The sequence below is a fragment of the Schistocerca cancellata genome, chromosome 1, assembly GCF_023864275.1.
Source record: "Schistocerca cancellata isolate TAMUIC-IGC-003103 chromosome 1, iqSchCanc2.1, whole genome shotgun sequence".
NCBI lineage: Eukaryota > Metazoa > Arthropoda > Insecta > Orthoptera > Acrididae > Schistocerca > Schistocerca cancellata.
This window is the reverse complement of record NC_064626.1, coordinates 1,004,635,904-1,004,655,197: the sequence shown is the minus strand read 5'-3', so window position 1 is coordinate 1,004,655,197 and position 19,294 is coordinate 1,004,635,904. Positions and strand designations below refer to the sequence as shown.

The following is a 19,294-nucleotide window of genomic DNA, read 5'->3' as shown; positions in this document are numbered from 1 at the left end:
GAGAATGGCAGCCTGCATTGCTGCGAAAGGTGGATATACACTGTACTAGTGCCGACATTGTGCATGCTCTGTTGCCTGTGTCTATGTGCCTGTGGTTCTGTCAGTGTGATCATGTGATGTATCTGACCCCAGGAATGTGTCAATAAAGTTTCCCCTTCCTGGACAATGAATTCACGGTGTTCTTATTTCAATTTCCAGGAGTGTAGATAGTAGTAATAGGCAGTTGCTACAGAATGTGAACAGTACTGAACCTTAAGCCTAATACTGCATGCATCAAAACTTCTCAAAGATAATTCTGGAGAGTTGATGTGAAGGCGGAGGACAGGTTGAGTGAAGATCAGTTTGGATTCAGAGAGGGTTATGACCAAGGGAAGTGATTCTGAAACTTAGGCTTTTTATTGAAAAGCTAATACAGAAAAAGGCCTGGAAAAGTGCATTTGGTAGTGTTGTCTGGTAAGAGATGTTCAGAGTGCTGAAGAAAGCAGGTCTGAAGTACAAATATATACAGGTGATACACAGCTTCTGTAAGAACGATGTGGCTGTGAATAGGAATTTTTGTTAGGAGAAAGAAGCAGAATTAGAAAAGGTGTGAGACAGGGATGTGCTCTTTTTGGTCTTATATTCAGTGCTCACATCCAGGAAGCTGTAGACGGAGTTTGTGAAACTGCTGAGGTGGATATCAAAATTAATGGGCAGAATACAGACTTGCTGTGTTATGCAGGTAATATTGCTGTGATACAGAGACGAAAGATGTTCTACAGGAGCATGATGGAAAGGATTTTCTGTAATCAGTATGGTATGAGAATAAATGAGCAAAAGACTAAAGTGATGGTATAAATTACTAAAGAAGAATACAAACCTGTAAGAATAAAAATTGGAATAGAAGGGCTAAACATAATGGAGGAATTTACTTATTTGGGAAGGAGGATCATAAAGTATGGTAGAAATAGGAAAGAAATTGTAAGCAGAATGCAGTATGCCAAAATTGTATTAATTTGAGAAAGAACTTACTCTCAGGGAGAACATCAGTCTAGAAATAAGGAAACTGATTGTGAAAATATTTGTTTGGAATGTGGCCCTATACTTGTGTGTATCTTGGACAGTCGGAAAACGAGAGTTGACGGCTAGAAGCCTTGAAGATTTGGTGCTACAGGATGAGGGGGGGTAGGGTGAGGAGAAGGATGAGCAGCTGGAGAGACATTTTCCAGTGAAGAGGTGCTGAGAGGAACACAAGAAACAAGACATGTCCAAAGAAGAGACAAAACTTGTAGGACACATTTTGAGACCCAACACCACCATTGGACCTGTAGCAGAAGGAACTATTGAGGGAAACAATTCTAAGGGACATCATACGTGCAGCATATTATGATGTGGGAGGCACTACATACACAGAAATGAAGAGTAAGGCACATGGAAGAGGGGAATGGTGTAACCCAAGCTCAGGATTGAACGCTAAAGAGAAAAGATTGGAATTAGTGTAACTTGACTTACTGGTTTTCAATCGTTCTGAAGCATTAAAAGTTAAAGCTATCTCTGAACATTTTCATTGTATACCCCTTCTTCAAGCACTGTTTGGTGAGAGGCAGTGGATATTTCTTTTATTTTTTTTTTTGTCAAGCACATACTGTGCAAATCTTGTAAAGTACATTTCTTCCTCCTTTTCAGATTTAGAGAAACAAAATGAGCATGGACATTTTTTATTAATTTGTGTGCACAGATGGTTTCTACAATTTCATTGTTGTCTGCTGACACATACATTGACTCATTCCACATTATCTGAGGTTCTCTTTGATGGTATCTACATTATATAATGATTGAAAGAAATCACCGCCCTTATGATTTTTCGATTAGGGTGTATTTCATTGCTTTAGGTTTTGTAGTTTTTGTAACCTGTTGAGTTTATTGTTATCGTCACCATCACCATTAGTAATTCATGTCTTTGAAGTACCTTAAAAATGTGTGCTTCAGTTCTGTGTTGGTTTCCCTAAATAATATATAAAATAATTGTTTGTTGTGTCCATTGCTGTCATCCTGCTTTGACGTTGTTGGTGTTATTTTTTCAAGTGAAGGTTATGATGACTGACAGGTTTGCAGTGTATCCAAAGGTTTCAGTTAGGGGGTGATAGTTTTGTTGTGAGGTGTGAATGTGTCAGGAGCATTGTGATGACAGGCTGAACCCTAATGTAGCACAAGGTCTAAGTTAGTTCTGTAGGCAAAGGTTTATTTGAGATCTGGCAAAGACAATAAATTTAATGTGATGGTCTCTTTTATATTTTGCATCCTGTGACTAATTTTTGTCCCAGCTGAAGACTCCTGTTTTTCGTCACTGTCTTGGTTTTTCAAGTCTATAATATGTTAGGTGTTAACAACAACAACAACAGTAACCCTGTCCATAACCTTGATATTTAGTGTTTTTTATAGTGTGCAACTACTGAATTAAGTGTCACCCTCATGGTTACATAGTGCTGACTAATACTAACTTGTTGACAGTGCATTGCTCGTAGCTGATTGGCTGCATAATATTCTTAAATACTTCTGTCAGTACCTTGAAGGCATGATTGCTATGTCGTGTCCCCCCCCCCCCTTGCCCCCCTCCCCCCAGCCCCCTCTCCATCCATCGATTCCTGTTTCAATTCACCAATGACTAAGCACTTCTAAATTGTTCCTGTATCATCTGAGCTTCATACTCACACAGGTTTCTTTCTAACAAGGAATCTTCTTTCTTCACTGCCTCCAGTAGTCACATATCCCACAAAGTTTTAATCTCTGACCTTGTGGGTTGAAGCAATACAAAATATGCTTTTGCAGCTTAATGTATCTACTACCCAGTTCATAAAACTCACTGCCTTGTCCTTGAATTGGCTGCATACATCCTGAAATTACATAGCTTTTCATATTTTGTTTTGTATGTAAAGTGTGATTTAGAAAACCTTTTAAAAGCCTGAGACTGTATTGTTACATTTATATTGTACTAAGATTTTGGGCTTCATTTGACTGCATAGGGCTTTGAATGAACTCACTTCTCAGTTTATAAAGGAGTGCATATAATTTTGATACATACTTGCAATGAGGCCCCAGATCTGTGCATAACTCACCTATAATGAACATGTTGTGGAGTAGCCAACCCATGCTAAATGCACTGCACCCCCCCCCCCCCCCCCACACACACACACTCACCTTACAATTTTTTCCTGTGTAACACAGGCACTACGTTCTCATCAGTATAATGCTACTGTATATATTCATTTTCAGGATTAGAGTAGCATGAAGTATCCACAGCTGGTGTCAATGCCCTCTACTGTCCAGGACTGGCTTGACGAGCAGCTTGAAGCTCGTGGCATTGATGCAGTGGTTTATACCCGCTACATCTTCAGTCTTCTGCAAAGAGATACCTTGGACTTGTCTGACGATCTCCTTACTCTTTCTTCTAGCAAGAGCAAGGTAGGTATACTGGAAACTAAACTTTTCTGCTGTGAAGTGTGGCATCTGTGAAACCACAGCAAAACTGGTGAAAATGATATCAGTTGCATGTGGAAGCAAGAGGAGCATTTTGCTGATTGTAATATCTCTTGTAGTAACTGAAGTAACACAAATATTACTGAAGCCATTTAATGCAATTATGTATTGTCTGAATTTTTACTGATAGGGAATTAGTTTTCAGTTAACGTAAGAGATATAGCGCAATTTAGGTATGTTTCCATCAAAATTTTTAGTCTTAAATTACTATTACTACAGGTAACTAAACAGGAACTTCGCATTTTGCTAAAAATGTAGAACATTTTTCCTGTGGTAAAACACATGGACCAGGAAAAGAAAAATTTTGTAGAGTAGAGTTTGTTGAAAGGGTTTGTAGTATTGGACATTAATCTATTAATAGTTAGCACATTTCATGCTCTTCACTTTGAGCTTGTAGGATATAAGTGGTACATTAATAATGCAAAAACAAAACATTGTAGTATAAAATACATTCATGCCTTGTAAGTGAAATACACAGAAGATCCGCACCGTACTTCTGTTACGTTTATCCATAAAATCAATTACTTGGGCAGAGTTGCATTTTTTAAATTCATTGTGCATCTTTACATAATTTAATCTTAAATTATTGTAGTGCATAAGTATCTTTTCTCAGTTAACCTTGATTTGAAATCACAACTTGTATGTGTGTACCCACCATAGTGCACTGTAAAATATGGTGGAATGTATCTTATTTTCTGTATAATTTTTTTGTCTTGTGTTATCCCATGTAAAAACGGTTTTAGCAGATGCCTGCCATGTTGGCAGCATCTCTGTGTGGTAGTTGGTAAATAGTCTAGTTCAGTAATTGACAGTTGTTAAATCATCAAAGTCAGATTTTTTTCTCTATTGTGATTGGTTTGAAACTTGCATGCATGAAGCTGTTGGTATATAGCAGAACAACTGTAGTGGTGGGTGCCGTAGCGGTGATGGTACCAGTCAAAGTGATTTTGCGCATAGCCTATTTAATAATAGTATGAAGAATGCAGCACATATTCGACAAATATCAACCATGTTGTACAGGTTTACTGCTTAATGAAAGGACACATCAGTCCCTAAATAATTCTCAAACCCTTTTCTTCCCCCTTATGTCCAACCACTGTATCACCATCAAATGTTGCATTGCATGCATTGTGCTCAGGTGGGGTACAAGGCTTCTCCTGTGATCTCAAGGAACATAAATGTTATTAGGTAGCTAGTAATAATTAACCCTTAAACTGCTGCAGTTTGTCTTGTCCCTTGTTGTGTTGACCCCGTTGTTGTTATCGGCAATCTGTCTAGTTGTTTGCAAAATCCGTGCACTGGGACTGAGTTACACCCATGACCTACCTTCCCTTGTACTGAGCATTTTCTATAGGGTACAGTGGCTCTTCCATTTGTTGCTTTGTGTTTGGTCATTTCTTATAAAGCTTAAATCAGGGATTGTGTAAGGTATTTGGATGCTTAAAGTTATTGACTTTGAAGTTGCTGTTCAGATGAATTACTGCACAAACTCGGTCATTGAAATTGTTTTCTGGGTTCTGAGTTAAATTTTATTCTCCTAAACAGTTCATTGTTCCTTGCTCTTCCCTATAACCCATGCTTGCTTAGTGTTTTTGTATGTCAAAATCTCCTGTTATGACTTTGTTATAGGGATGTGCTACTAAGAGGAGGTTGCATGATGCATTCTGCATATAGAAGGATGGTGGATTTTTTTTGTACAGTTGCCAGTGTGCTATGTCTGTCGCAAAACATACATTGCAGGTGCTGTGTGCCCTACTTACTGGCAACTCAGTGGTAAATGCCACAGCAGGCCTCTTGTTTCTGCTTCTGACTCTGCCTAGAATAATTTACATACTCAGCTGCGATCTGTTCTTGGCTTAATAGTTGCCTTTTTTTTTTTAAGCCATCCCTAGTGAACACTATTGTGGCTAAGTATCCTCGCCATACCTAAACTAAAATGAAAACCAATATAACATGTTCCAAGCGCGTGCTACAGCTGGAATGATCTTATTTGATGAAGCATCACATGTTAACTGCGTATTTCCATTGTGCATCACCCCACCACCCGCCTTCTTATGTGCACACCATTATTTCAAAAGGAATATACTTGACCATCTGTTATACCACTTTAATGTACCAACACTTACGGTGAACTATAGCAAGAACTTTTCATGTTGCTTTAGTTAGTTACATGAGATCTGTTTCGTAATTTCCTCGAAGATTTTTTTTCTTAAATTTTAGCAAATTTGAGTATTTAGTCACAAGCAAAGATCCTCACTGTAGTAAGTGTTAAGTGGTGAGCACTGTGTAAATAATGTTAATAAGGCACTGATGTTTCTGTCATGTATGATCAATAACAAGTGAGATAGTGTGCAGCTGAGCTTTCTTTCATCTACATATACATGGATACTCTGCAAATCACACTTAAGTACCTGGCAGAGAGTTCATGGAATCACCCTCACAATAATTCTGTACCATTCCACTCTCTAACATCGCACAGAAAAAATGGACACGTATCTTTCCATGCGAGCTCTGATTTCCCTTATTTTATGATGATGATGGTTTCTCCCTATGTAGGTCGGTGTGAACAAAATAGTTTTGCATTTGGAGGAGAAATTTGGTGATTGAAAATTCGTAGGAAGATGCCACCTGGACAAGAAACTCTTTTGTTTTAATGATTTCCACCCGAAATCCTGTATCGTGTCCATGACACTCTTTCTCCTATTTCTAGATAATACAAAACATGCTGCTGTTCTTTGAACTTTTCTCGGTGTATCGTATCTGGTATGGATCCCATACCGTGTGGCTGTACTCCAAAAGAGGACAGACAAGCATGGTATAGGCAGTCTCTTCAATAGATCTGTTGCATCTTCTAAGTGTTCTGCCAATAAAGCACTTTTATGAATGACCTCACACTTCATTATTAAGGGTCAATTGCCAATTTTCACACCACACAGATATCTCTTCTAAATCAGTTTGTAATTTTGTTAATCTTCTGATGACTTTACTGCTAGACGATAAACAATAGCATAATCTGCAAACAGCTTAAGACGGCTGTTCAGATTGTCTCCCAAATCATATACATAGATAAGGAACAGCAAAGGGCCTATAGCACTACCTTTGAGAATGCTAGAAATCGCTTCTGTTTTACACAATGACTTTCCATCAGTTACTATGAACTGTGACCTCTCTGACAGCATATCACGAATCCAGTCACATAACCAAGACGATATTCCATAAGCACACAATCTCATTACAAGCTGCTTGTGTGGTACAGTGTCAAAAGCCTTCCGGAAATCCAAAAATACGATATCAGTTTGATATTGCTTGTCAATAGCACTCAACACTTAGTGCAAGTAATGAGCTAGTTGTGTTTCACAAGAACTATGCTTTCTAAATCTGTGTGTCAATAGACCATTTTCTTCGATGTAGTTGATAATGTTCAAACACAATATATGTTCCAAACTCCTGTTCCATATTGACGTTAATGATATGGACCTGTAATTTTGTGGATTAGTCCTACTACCTTTCTTGAATATTGGTGTGACCTGTGCAATTTTCCAGTCTTCAGGTATGGATCTTTCATCGAGCGAATGAGTGTATATGATAAAGTATGGAGCTATTGTATCAGCATACTCTTCAAGGAACCTAACTGGTATACAATCTGGACAGGAAGACTTGCTTTTAAGTGATTTAAGTTGCTTCACTACTCCGAGGATATGTTACTCATGTTGGCAGCTGTTCTTGATTCGAATTCTGGAATATTTACCTCATCTCCTTTGGTGAAGGAATTTCAGAACACTGTGTTTAGTGTCTCTGCTTTGGCAGCACTGTCTTTGATAGTATCTCCATTGCTGTCGTGCAGAGAAGGTATTGATTGTGTCTTGCCACTAGCATACTTAACATACAACCAAAATCTCTTTTAATTTTCTGCCAGGTTTCGAGACAGTTTTGTTGTGGAAACTATTATAAGCATCTCATGTTGAAGTCCGTGCTAAATTTTGAGCTTCTATAAAATATTGCCAACCTTAGAGATTTTGCGTCTGTTTAAATTTGGCATGTTTTTTCATTGTTTCTGCAACAATGTTTTGATCCATTTTGTGTACCAAGGATGATCCGCTTCGTTGTTTGTTAATTTATTTGGTATAAATCTCTCAACTGCTGCCGATAATATTTCTTTGCATTCAAGCCACGTCTGGTCTACACCTACATTGTTAATTTGGAAGGAGTGGAGATCATCTCTCAGGAAGGCATCAAGTGAATTTTTATCTGCTTTTTGAATAGGTACATTTTTCATTTATTTTTTAGGATTTGTGGGTTACAATACTCAATCTCTCTATGATAACCCCGTGTTCACCAGTTCCTGTATACGTTTTGATGCTCTTTATTATCTCAGATTATTTGTTCAAGTGTGTTTTCACAAACGTTTACTATTCGCGTGGCGTCATGAACTAACTGCTTGAAATAATTTTCAGAGAATGCATTTAGCACAATTTCGGATGATGTTTTATGCCTAGCTCCGGAATTAAACGTGTATTTTTGCCAACATATCGAGTGTAAATTAAAGTTGTCACCATTTATAATTGTATGAGCCAGGTACGTGTTTGAAGTCAAATTCAAGTTTACTTTGAACCCTTCAGGAATTGCATTATATGAATTGGGAGGTCAGTAAAAGGATCCAGTTATTGTTCAATTCAGGTCGCCAAGAATGACCTCTGCCCATACTAACTCACGGGAACTGTCTACTTCAATTTTGCGACAAGGTAAACTACTACGAACAACAACAAACACGTCCCCGCCAAATGTGTTTAGCCTATCCTTTTCGGAACACCATTCGGTTCTTCACAAAAATTTTGGCTGAACTTATCTCTGGCTTTAGCCAGCTTTCAGTGCCCATAACAATTTGCAGTGCTTCCTATTAGCGCTCAGAGCTCTGGTACTTGCCAACACAGCTACGAAAATTTGCAATTGTTATACCGATGGTTCCTGTATCTACATTCTTCCTGTGTTCGGCCTGCACTCTTTGTGACTGAAGCCCTTTTTGTGTTTACCGGAGACCTCTAACCTAGAAAACTGAACAGTCCACATGACACAGCCCCTGCTAGCCGTGTGGTCGCCTCCTGTGTGTAGTGGATTCCTGACCTATACAGTGAAACCACTATGAAATGTTACTACTGTGACAGGGAATCACAAATCCAGCCGCATAACTGAGAGGATTTGCAGAAGCACACAATTTGATTACAAGCCACTTGTGAGGTATAGTGTCAAAAGCCTCCTGGAAAAATTGGGAATCTATTTGAAATCCTTTGTCAGTAACACTTGGCACTTCAAATCGGTAAAGAGCTATTTGTGTTTCATGAGACGATGTTTCCTCAGGGTGTATACGACCCGGTAGACATGGGACAAACCTTGGAATTTTTTAGAACTCCGGGAATTCTTGTTTTAGTTTTCAGTTAAATTTTTGTAATTTTGACTGGTAAGAACCAATACTCTAACAAAGGATATTACTGTACCCCTCTACTGCAGAATAATACTGCAGCATTAAAACATGAATGAGAGAAAAAAAATGAAAATACAACTTAAATTGCAAAGGAAATGTGCCATATAAAATAATACAGTGCATGTACAAGCATCTGCCAACAACAAAATGTGTCAAAGGCTTTAGCAAGACTATAAAATGCTTCATAACAACAAATTGCCTCCGATGAGTGTGATGTCACAACAGTTTACATTAGTCATTTATGCAGTTACAAGTGGGCTCATGCACACACGCAGTTGAGTCACCTATGAGTAATTTTTTCTCCTACTTCTGGTTACAAAAAAGTGGCTGTTGGCTGTGTAAGCAGCAACCAGCTGCATGGGGTACTCGGAAAAATTTTACTGGTGCACCCAAGCTGCCAGATTCACACGTGCACAGCGGGCCCGGATCTAGTGGGGGGGGGGGGGCAACCGAGGAAATTTCGGGGGAGGGGTCAAATTCATATTCTTGAAGAAAAAAATCTTGTTTCACAAAGCACCCAGCATCCAGCGTATGTTGGTCTATTGATTATTCGTAAGATTTTGAAACACACCCTTGCTGGTTTTTTTGACGTTTTTGAACACATTCTACGTTGATTTCTGAATGAATTATAAGTTGATTTTTGAATGCGTGCATAGTGTATGTGGTGTTTCTGCCAGGGGAATCCTCGTCACATCAGGAAATGAACTAATGAACTTTCCTGCAGACAAAACGGGACGGGGCTATACGAGCTGAGCGGAATAAAGCCGAACCAGTGAACGCCAACTGCTGCTTGTTTATGTTGTTGATTCTACTACTTTTTGGTCTCCTGCATGAGAATCAGGAGTGTATGAATGAAATATTAAACTATTTCCTAACAAAGCTTTTTGATTGTATTAGGCCAAATAGGTATTTTGTATTTGTACTTCGTGAATTATATTGTCATACTATAAAAATGATCATTATTGCCAAAACAGTCTCACTTATTTGGTGTGTGTTACAATTGCTGCAACAATTTTATGCAGCACACAATGACAAATAGATGTAATCAGATCGAGAAACTACAGCTTTTTCATTAGGGTTTGGGTATCCTATATTTAATTTTATGTCACACAGAAGAGCAAGTTACTAGATAATAGGCAATAAAGACTCCAGATTTTCTGAAGACTTCTTGTTCTCCAGGTTACAAATAATCCTATCCAGTATTGAGATTATTTTTTATAAAATTTATTATTATTATTATTATTATGTTCTGATGTGCAGAGCGGTCTGAGTTATAGTGGGGGGGGGGGGGGGGCATGTTTACATTTAGTGATTTTTCTGTCTCCTCTTTGTTTACTGCTTTCCCGTCAGATGAAAACAAGATGGATTTCTGTGGCTTGGAGCTATCAAGTGAATTAAAATACATTCACATAATTATGGAAGTCTAAAATGTTTGTAGTTTCAGATTTTGTTTTATTTCCACCTTTCTGACAGTCAAGCATTATCACCTTGCAGAACAATAAAGTTATTTTTGTTGGTTTGCTAAAGAAATTTGGCTTTTATTAAGCTTTCCTGCTGAAACAGTAAATTTATTTGAAATGAAGTGTTTAATTCCACATTATTGGCTAGTTTCAACTGTTTGCTGCATTTCAAGTACAAGTTTTCATCTTCTAGCAAGTATGGCACAATGCCATAATAAAGAACTAAACAGTACTGGTACTCCAAGAAAATTTCTGTCCCGAAAACCACACTGAAAAGCTTAATATCAGGTTGAGGCCTACGTCATTGGGAATCTGGACGAATGCACGCTTTAAGGTGAACTATGCATTTTAGTATGGTTCATGAAATTCTGACGCTCTTGAAGTATCCTGTAATGTCTTGCTTCTTTTATGACAAAATGTAAGAAAGATCTTCTAATGTTTTACATGTACGAACATACTGGCTTCTTATGTCGCCGTAGCTGCGTAAGTACAGTGATGCCTCTTATCTGGCTCTCTCTGACACTGCTGAAATGAATATATTTTCGACAGGTCACAGGAAAATATTGGGAATTGTGAGTCAAAAACCATTGTTTTCCAGATAAATTTCCTTTTACACGAGATGAACTATGTGTGAGACTGTACGATGAATTTCTTAAATCACATAGCGTTTGCTCTCATTCAAAAATCAACTCTTTGATGACGAGCCATTTGGAAGAATTTCGAGCCCAGAAGATCAGAGATTTGTCGGTGTTAAAAATTTTACTGGCATATGTGTGTGATGTATCTTAAAGTGAAACATGCGCTAAACAGATCAACATTATATGTGAGAGCTTTGCTTTTCTTGTAGTAACACTATGTATATTAACTTAAACCATTAGCTTTTCCTTTTGGTTGAATTTGAATTTATACTTTCGTAATACGAAAACATGCGGTGTACCGTATTTACTCGAATCTAAGCCGCAGTTGTTTTTTTTTTTTTTTTCAGTTTTTGTAATCCAAAGAACTGCCTGCGACTTAGAATCGAGTGCAAAGTAAGTGGAAGTTCTGAAAAATGTTGGTAGGTGCCGCCACAACTAACTTCTGTCGTCGAACATATGTAACGCTACACATGCATGCTTTGCAGGCACAAAGATAAATACTGGCGCCAAAACCTCTGCGTCAGTAAATAAGTAAAAAAAAAAAAAGGTCGAAGATGAGCTTTTTCTCTGCCCCGAGTTTCAACCACTGCATTTTCATACATTATCCAACGAAGTAAATACAAATTCCGTATCGTTAATCTTCGAATATAGCAGCAATTCAATGTACTACGAAAATCCGACTGGTAAGATGTTTGGGATGTTTATCAATATGGCCAATTCTATGTTCTGAATTTTTTCCTACCTGTGAGAAGAGATGGTTACTAATAGGAACTTTTATGAATTGTGAATCACATGCTGTATTCTCTTCACCATAAGAATAATATGAATATGAACATTTTGCCATGTATTCTTTCGTGTTTGCTGCTATCTCATTTAAATCCTGTCTGCCTAATAAACTAAGAAACTGTGAGACAACAGCAAACGCCGAAGAATATACATATCACGTCATGTTTATATTCCTATTATTCTTATGCCTAATGGTGATACAGTCAGAAATGAAGCACGGCAATAGAGTAGGTTTTTTAAATCTAAGATGACTAATTTCTGTGGAGAATGTAATGTACAAAAGAGGCGTATGCAAAGATTTTCAAACGGAGAAAAATTTTCGCCAAACTCTCGTTCAGAACATGTTATATCATACGCAGTCTATTATTTGGTTCTTGTTGATCATTATCAAAGAAAGCAGCAGTGTAAGTAACAAGAAATAGTCTCTTGCCATTGTTTCGCTAATAAGGCAATTACTCTTTTTTTTTTTTTTAAATTGTAAGCGGCGGTAGCGCACACAAAAGCAAGCCATGCCGCGAGCGGCGACAGGTCGTTAACACACATTATCAGAATGCGACAAACAATGCACGGCACAGTACTATAATGCATTTTCAGCTTAGAGTGACGTAAACACCCATAAAAAAGAGAACGGCATTTATCAGATCAAAGAAAAATAAGCAATTGATTCAAACCAGACGAAGCACGTGAAAAAGGAAGGGTCCCCGTATAAACACGGACGGAGCGCATGACTCATAGCAATGGCTACCTGGTAAAGCGTAACTGCTAAGCTTACGACTCGAACCAAACTACTGTAGCTGTATCGTCATTCATTCGACCTAAATTGTGTCTCATATTACAATGGACCAACTTTGTTTAGATTTGGAGGTGCGCCCTAAAACTTTTATCTCCCCTTGAATTTCGAATCTCAAATTTCAGGTGCGGCTTAGATTTGGGATTCCCCCCCCCCCCCCCCCCCCCCCCCCCCCCCCCCCCTTGGTTTCGAGTCTCATTTTTCAGGTGCGGCTTAGATTCGAGTAAATACGGTACATGTTGCTGCACATCGAAGATCTTTCCAAAACGTGTTACTTCTCCCGAGTTTCGTTTTCTAAAGTACTGAGAAATTCTACACTGCTGTATAAAACCATATCCAGTCAAAGGATTGGTAAGTTTTACAGTTGCAACAGAAAGTATACTGTCACTTAACATGCAAAAGGAGTATTTTCACCTGGGAGAAAATGTATTTTTAACCGGGAGATCCAGGAATTTTTTTTTCCTTGTCCGCGTATATGCCCTGTTCCTAAATCTGTGTTGACTGTGTGTCAATAGACTGTTCTCTTTGAGGTAAATGAAACAGTATATGTTCCAAAATCCTTTTTTCAGTCTTTTGGTATGGATTTTTCGTGAGCAAGTGGCTGTATATGATTGTTAAGTATGGAGATACTGCATCAGCATATCTAATTGGTATACAGTCTGAACCAGAAGACTTGCTTTTGTTAAGTGATTTAAATTGTTTCACTATCTGAGGATACATACTTTTAAGGAACTCATGTTGGCAGCTGTTCTTGACTTGAATTCTGCAATATTTACATAGTCTTCTGTGGTGAAGGAATTGTGGAAGGCTGCATTTAGTAACTTTGCTTTAGTAGCACTGGCATCAGTAGTGTTTCCATTGCCATTGCAGAGAGAAGGCATTTATTCTCTTGTGCCGCTAGCATACTTTAAGTAGGACTAGAATATCTTTGGATTTTGTGCTAGGTTTTGAGACAGTTTCATTGTGGAAACTATTATAATCATCTCATAATGAAGTCTGCACTAAATTTCGAGCTTCTGTAAAAGATCATTAATTTTGGGATTTTACATTCGTTTAAATTTGGCATGCTTTTTTTCCATTGTTTTCGCAACAGTATTCTGACCCGTTACTTGTGTACCGAGGGGGATCAGCTCCATTGTTTGTTAATTTATTTGGTGTAAATCTTTAACACAGTGATTTTTTTTTAAATTTTAGTTTTGTATACATAACCGAAATAAATGCTGCACAATTTAAAGTGTCAAACTATTATTCTTAATCTGTACCAATGCAGTAACTTTCCTGCAAAAAAAACTTTTCAACAGAAGATATCTGTGCCATAAAACTATTTGAAAATTTATTACATTTCCAGCAATTTTAGCTCCAATAAAAATTTCCCTAGGCAACTTTCAAAATGAAATAATCAAGTTTTCTAAACATATTTTACTGGTGTCTGAATGGCAGTTACTTGTCAGAAATAGACAATTATGTAAGACTTTGATTCATTGGTGCATTGTATGCCACTAATTATTGTATGTCATATACCAAACAAATATAAAATTGTCTGAAATTGTGTGTTTCAGTGCAGAAGTTAACCTGTTCACCTGATGAGTAGATTCAAAGTAAAAAACTTTCTGTATTTGTTTTTCATCCTTTTTTTTTTAAATTGGGGTTTTGACTGGCACTGGGATTTTTTTAATACAGTTTTTAATCTCAAAACATGGAACAACACAGTAGTATATTTTATTTTCTGCATCCATACACACATCCTGTTTCAAACTGTGCATCTATACATTGTTGTGGCTTTCTTTGAGTGTTGACTGTCAATAACATTTTGAAAAGTCCTTGTAGGAAAACGAAAATCTTGCAATCTGAGCACATTTATCTGCCATCTGTGCAAAAAGAACTACTTGTACATCTTCAGTCGTCCTTACTTATTCTACTTAACAGCTTGAAAATGTGGTCAACTTGCTCCTACCCCGAAGTTGAAGTCTCCATCACATTGTGGTTTCTTGATTCTTTCACCGATCTTTATCAGTGTGTCCTGTCTTGAATATTTCTCTGGCATTAAGGGTGATTTGTCAGTGGCCAAACTGGACTCTCTTTGTTTCAGTTTGCTCTGTGTAGGAGGTTGCACTAGTTTCTATGAACAGTATCACATGTGGTTGTTCCATGGTTGGGAAACCAAAGGGATAGGTCTGGGCTTGAATACCAATTGTCAACATAGAAAGTTCGTCTCTGTTCCAAATATACTTTCATATGTATTGCCACTTTCAACAAATTGTTGAAGACAGATTCCAGTGTAATGCCTGTGTACACAATAAAATCCAGAACATAACCAGTCACACAGTACAAATATTTTTATTGCAAACCTTGTTTGGACAGAATGTTCTGTTTCTAAGATAATTGCCCTTTTGACAACAAATGGCTTTAGTCAGTGCTGTGGGTAATACACAAAATTTATCAAAAATGTTTCTGGTCTTCAATAACCTTTTGCTTTGTTACTAGCAGAGTTATTATTAAAATTAAACATTCTCAAAATTAACTGAATACTGTTGCTGGACACAATTTCATCCAAGAATGTCAGTAATTTTCAGTATTTTCATGTGAGCCAAGAGCAGACAAATAGCAATGAAGATATATAAAGTCCTCAAACCCCTGTTCTTTCAGCCTGTACAATTGAGAATCCTCCGATACTGGTGTTTGTCTTGGTGTAGAAAAAAATTAAAGAAATGTGCTGTTCCACCATAATCTGTATTCGTGCCTGGAGGTGAATTGTGAAACATATGCACAAATCATTCAGATGTGTTGCTAAATAATGTGTTTGCAGGCGTTCAGTTTATGAAGAATTTTCATCCCTTGTTGAACCAAACAGATGTGTTGTACCATTTGTTGCATATGACTCAAAATTGTTACTTAGTGGTTGTCCGGGGAATCATTACTACCATCGAAATGGAGCAGTTCATTCTCAGTGCAACTGGAATCTCTTGATACTTTTTACCTTTGCACGATCTCATTGATGTGCAATTTTTCTTCCTGTAAATGATTCTTCACCAGTTGGCAATAACTACAAACTAAATAAAAAAACAACAACAAAGAACTACAGCAGCAAATGCCCACAGGGACTCCAAATGAACAGACAAATATGAAACGACTGCTCAGTGTGGAAATAAAGGCTCTATGCAAGACACTTTTAGAGACTACACACATGATGCAGTGTTATTGGAAACTGTTAAGTGCTAGAGTATACATAAGCCACTTCATGATGTAGCAAGTCATGAATTGATCTGCTCTTCATATAAACTCACTAATTTAGTCAGTATGAATACCAGGTGACTGTGCAAAACTGTGGTTTGTAATTATGCAGCTTTCTTGATAAGTTGTGTGTGTGTGTACATACATAATTTAGATTGTCTATCATTTGAAATGATCATGACATTAATATTCACTGAAGGATATTTAACCTTTGTAGGACTTACATTGTATTTGGTGAATGGCCTCCTTTACACCTAAATATTTACGTTGTAATAGTTGATACAGATTTTCATTTGCGTGGTGGATTGGGATCGTGTGCTTGGTTTACCACACACTGTAAGGTGGCTTGTGGAAAGTAGATGTAGAAGTGTTTGTGTCAGGTACTGAAACTTCCTTAATCCTTATTATGAAGCTTTGCCCACCTCAGTATATTGGTGTCCCCTACAGAATGAAAGCCGAACCACTGGGCCGACAGAAGTCAGTATGCTGCACCTTTTTCCTCTGTTGAGCAGGATAGGTATCTTACAAGGTTTGTTTTCATTTGACATGAATTACGCGAGGTTTTATATGTCTGCATACCAGGATTATCTGTGGAATTTTTTTCACAATTCTTGTTTGTTTTTAGTATTCCTCTTTCCCATTTTCATTCTGAATTCCATTTTGTATAAATGTCATTAACCTCCCTCCCTTTCCACCCTTCCTTCCCCTCCTACATATATCTCTGTCGTGGTCTTCTTTTCAAACGGACATCTTTGTCCTTCAATCTCTGAGACATGAGACTTTTGTAACGGTTGCTTTCAAAGAAACTTCAAGCTTTGGATCACTCTAAGTGTCTGTCTGTTACAACCTCTTGCTGCCCCCCCCCCCGCCCCCCCCCCCCCCCCCCGCCCCCCTCTTGCGGGTCCAGGCCTTCATTGTGATGGTCCCCATCGGGGTTTGACCTCCATTTTTTCAAAATTCTACAGAAGTACGAGCCTTTTGGGGAAGGACACCCTACGTGGTGTATCACCGGTCCTCAGTGCACTAAGACCTTGGCACTCGTCGTCATAACTGCACCCACTGATCATCAATTTGGGTCGAAACACCTGATGGGTTGCACAAGTTACGCCCACAGTGCGTCCCATCTGCACCTACGATCATGATGGACTTTCCATGGCATCCGAAATCCAGCACGGTAGCCAGCCCATTGTGGTGGGGCCATCATGTACCCTCTAGGTTGTAGCCCCCTGACAACACAGGGATCGTACTGCCGTTACCTGAGCTGCACCCTCCCCACGTAAGCCAAGGAGTAGATGCCCGTCTACCTGGGGCATCAGGACTCCCGACAACGGTCATCCTGCCAGGTGGCCCTTGCTGAGGCTGGGTGGCGCCCGTGGGGAGAACCCCTGGTCGGAGTGGGTGGTATCGGGGCAGACGTTTCGCAGGACAAGTTCTGTCTCTGTCTCTGGTTCTGGTACTTCTGCCTTTCCCCCCTTGGCCACTCCCTGGGAGGAAGGACAGGCCGGCCGGCTTGGGGCGAAATACTTCCCCCGCTATTTAGTCTGTTCTCGGAACGATGGGGGGACGTTCGCCACCTCAAAGCCCATGTTCTTTGTACAGCATATCGAGGATATCTTCGGAGAAATTGGGGCTCTTAGTAAAATGCGTTCGGGGTCCAATCTCATAAAGACCACCTCCGCCACACAGTTGGCGGCGCTCCAGGCATGTGGCTGACTATGGGACATCCCAGTGTCCATTGTCCCACATCTGGTGCTCAGTAGGACGCAGGGGATTATTTTCCATCGGGACCTCCTGCTGCAATCTGATGAGGAGCTCAGGGCCAACCTGGAGTGCCATGGCATTCATTTCGTCCGGCGAGTCCAGCGCGGCCCCAAAGGTCGTCGCGTCGATACTGGGACCTTTATCCTTGCCTTCGAGGGGGATGTTCTCCCAGAGAAGGTAAAGGTGATGTGCTACCGGTGCGATGTGCAACCTTACGTCCCACCTCCTATGCGATGCTTTCGATGTCTGCGCTTTGGGCACATGTCGTCACGGTGTGAAGCTGAGCCCCTCTGTGGGGATTGTGGATGTCCTCTTTGTGAGGGACATACGTGCACCCCACCACCTCGTTGCGTCAATTGTCCTGGCCTCCATTCGCCTAGATCTTTTGACTGCCCTGCATATCAGAAGGAGAAGAAGATACAAGAATTGAAAACCTTGGACCGTCTGTCTTATTCTAAGGCAAGAAGAAATATGACCGCCTCCATCCCGTGATGTTGACAACGTCGTTTGCTTCGGACGAGTCCACTCCTTCCACAGTATCCTCACCCTTATCCTGTCCCCCCTCCGCCTCCTCATCCCATCCGGGGTCTATGCCTCCGCCTCCCAACTCCCTCCCTTCCAAATCCTCCTCCCTCACAGCCCCTGCCCCCTCTGCCCCAGGGGCCACCCTTCCTCCTCCTCTGCCCTAGGGGCCACCCTTCCTCCTCCTCTGCCCCAGGGGCCACCCTTCCTCCTCCTCCTCCTCTGCCTGAGAAGCGATCCTCTTCTCAAGTGTCCATTGGGGAAACGTTACGGACCCCGGCTTCCGAGGTCCGGCGTTCCAAAGCGTGAGGACTTTCAATGGGTCCAGCCCCCACAGTCCACCATCCCTGTGACTCATCGGTCTTCCAAGAAGGCCTCAAAGAAGAAGTCTTTATCCCCCTCTCCACCCTGGCACGTTTCGTCTGATGCTCCATCAGACAGTCACTGCTCCCCGACGTCCTCAGTTTCGCCGGGATGCTCTGCTGCCAGGCACTCAGCTGGCCTGTCGGCGGCGGTTGATGCTGCCCTTCCTGTGCAACCCAGGAATGTGGCCGCAGCTGGCGACGACTTGATGGAACAGGATCCGCCTCCCGACGGTTGTAGCGATGTTCCCTCGAAACCTGACCCTCCGCGGCCGTCAAGGTGACCAGCTTTTCACCTGTTTCGTTCCCCCTTTCTCTGATTCACGATGGCTCTGTTACATTGGAACATATGAGGTATTCAATCTAATCGGGAGGAATTACAACTGCTCCTCTGCCTGCACTGTCTGCTCGTCATTGGTCTCCAGGAAACAAAGTTATGCCTAACTGACCGTATTGCTTTTACTCACTATACCTCCGAGCGATCTGACCTAACCCCTGTGGACAGTATTCCAGCTCATGGTGGGGTCATGTTGCTCGTTCGGAACGATGTCTATTACCATCCCATCCCATTGACCACCCCACTCCAAGCAATAGCTGTTTCTGCCTTTACTTTTTCTGTTTGTACTGTCTAAACTCCATCGTCATCCGCAGTTAGTCGGGTTGACATGATGCACCTGATTGCCCAGCTCCCTCTGCCGTTTTTATTGTTTGGCGACTTCAATGCCCATCATCCCATTTGGGGTTCTCCT

At 40.1% G+C, this 19,294-nt stretch overlaps 1 protein-coding gene across 2 annotated transcripts in view; it reads left to right on the top strand.

Moving 5' to 3' along the window:
- The window catches only part of LOC126088972 (uncharacterized), a 97,999-nt gene that overhangs the window by 24,471 nt on the left and 54,234 nt on the right, over positions 1 to 19,294 (top strand). For both annotated transcript variants that reach the window (XM_049906875.1, XM_049906874.1), the window contains exon 3: positions 3,253 to 3,441. In XM_049906875.1, coding sequence (XP_049762832.1) covers positions 3,265 to 3,441 — 177 coding nt within the window. In that variant the 5' untranslated portion in view covers positions 3,253 to 3,264. The remainder of the gene's footprint in view (positions 1 to 3,252; positions 3,442 to 19,294) is intronic.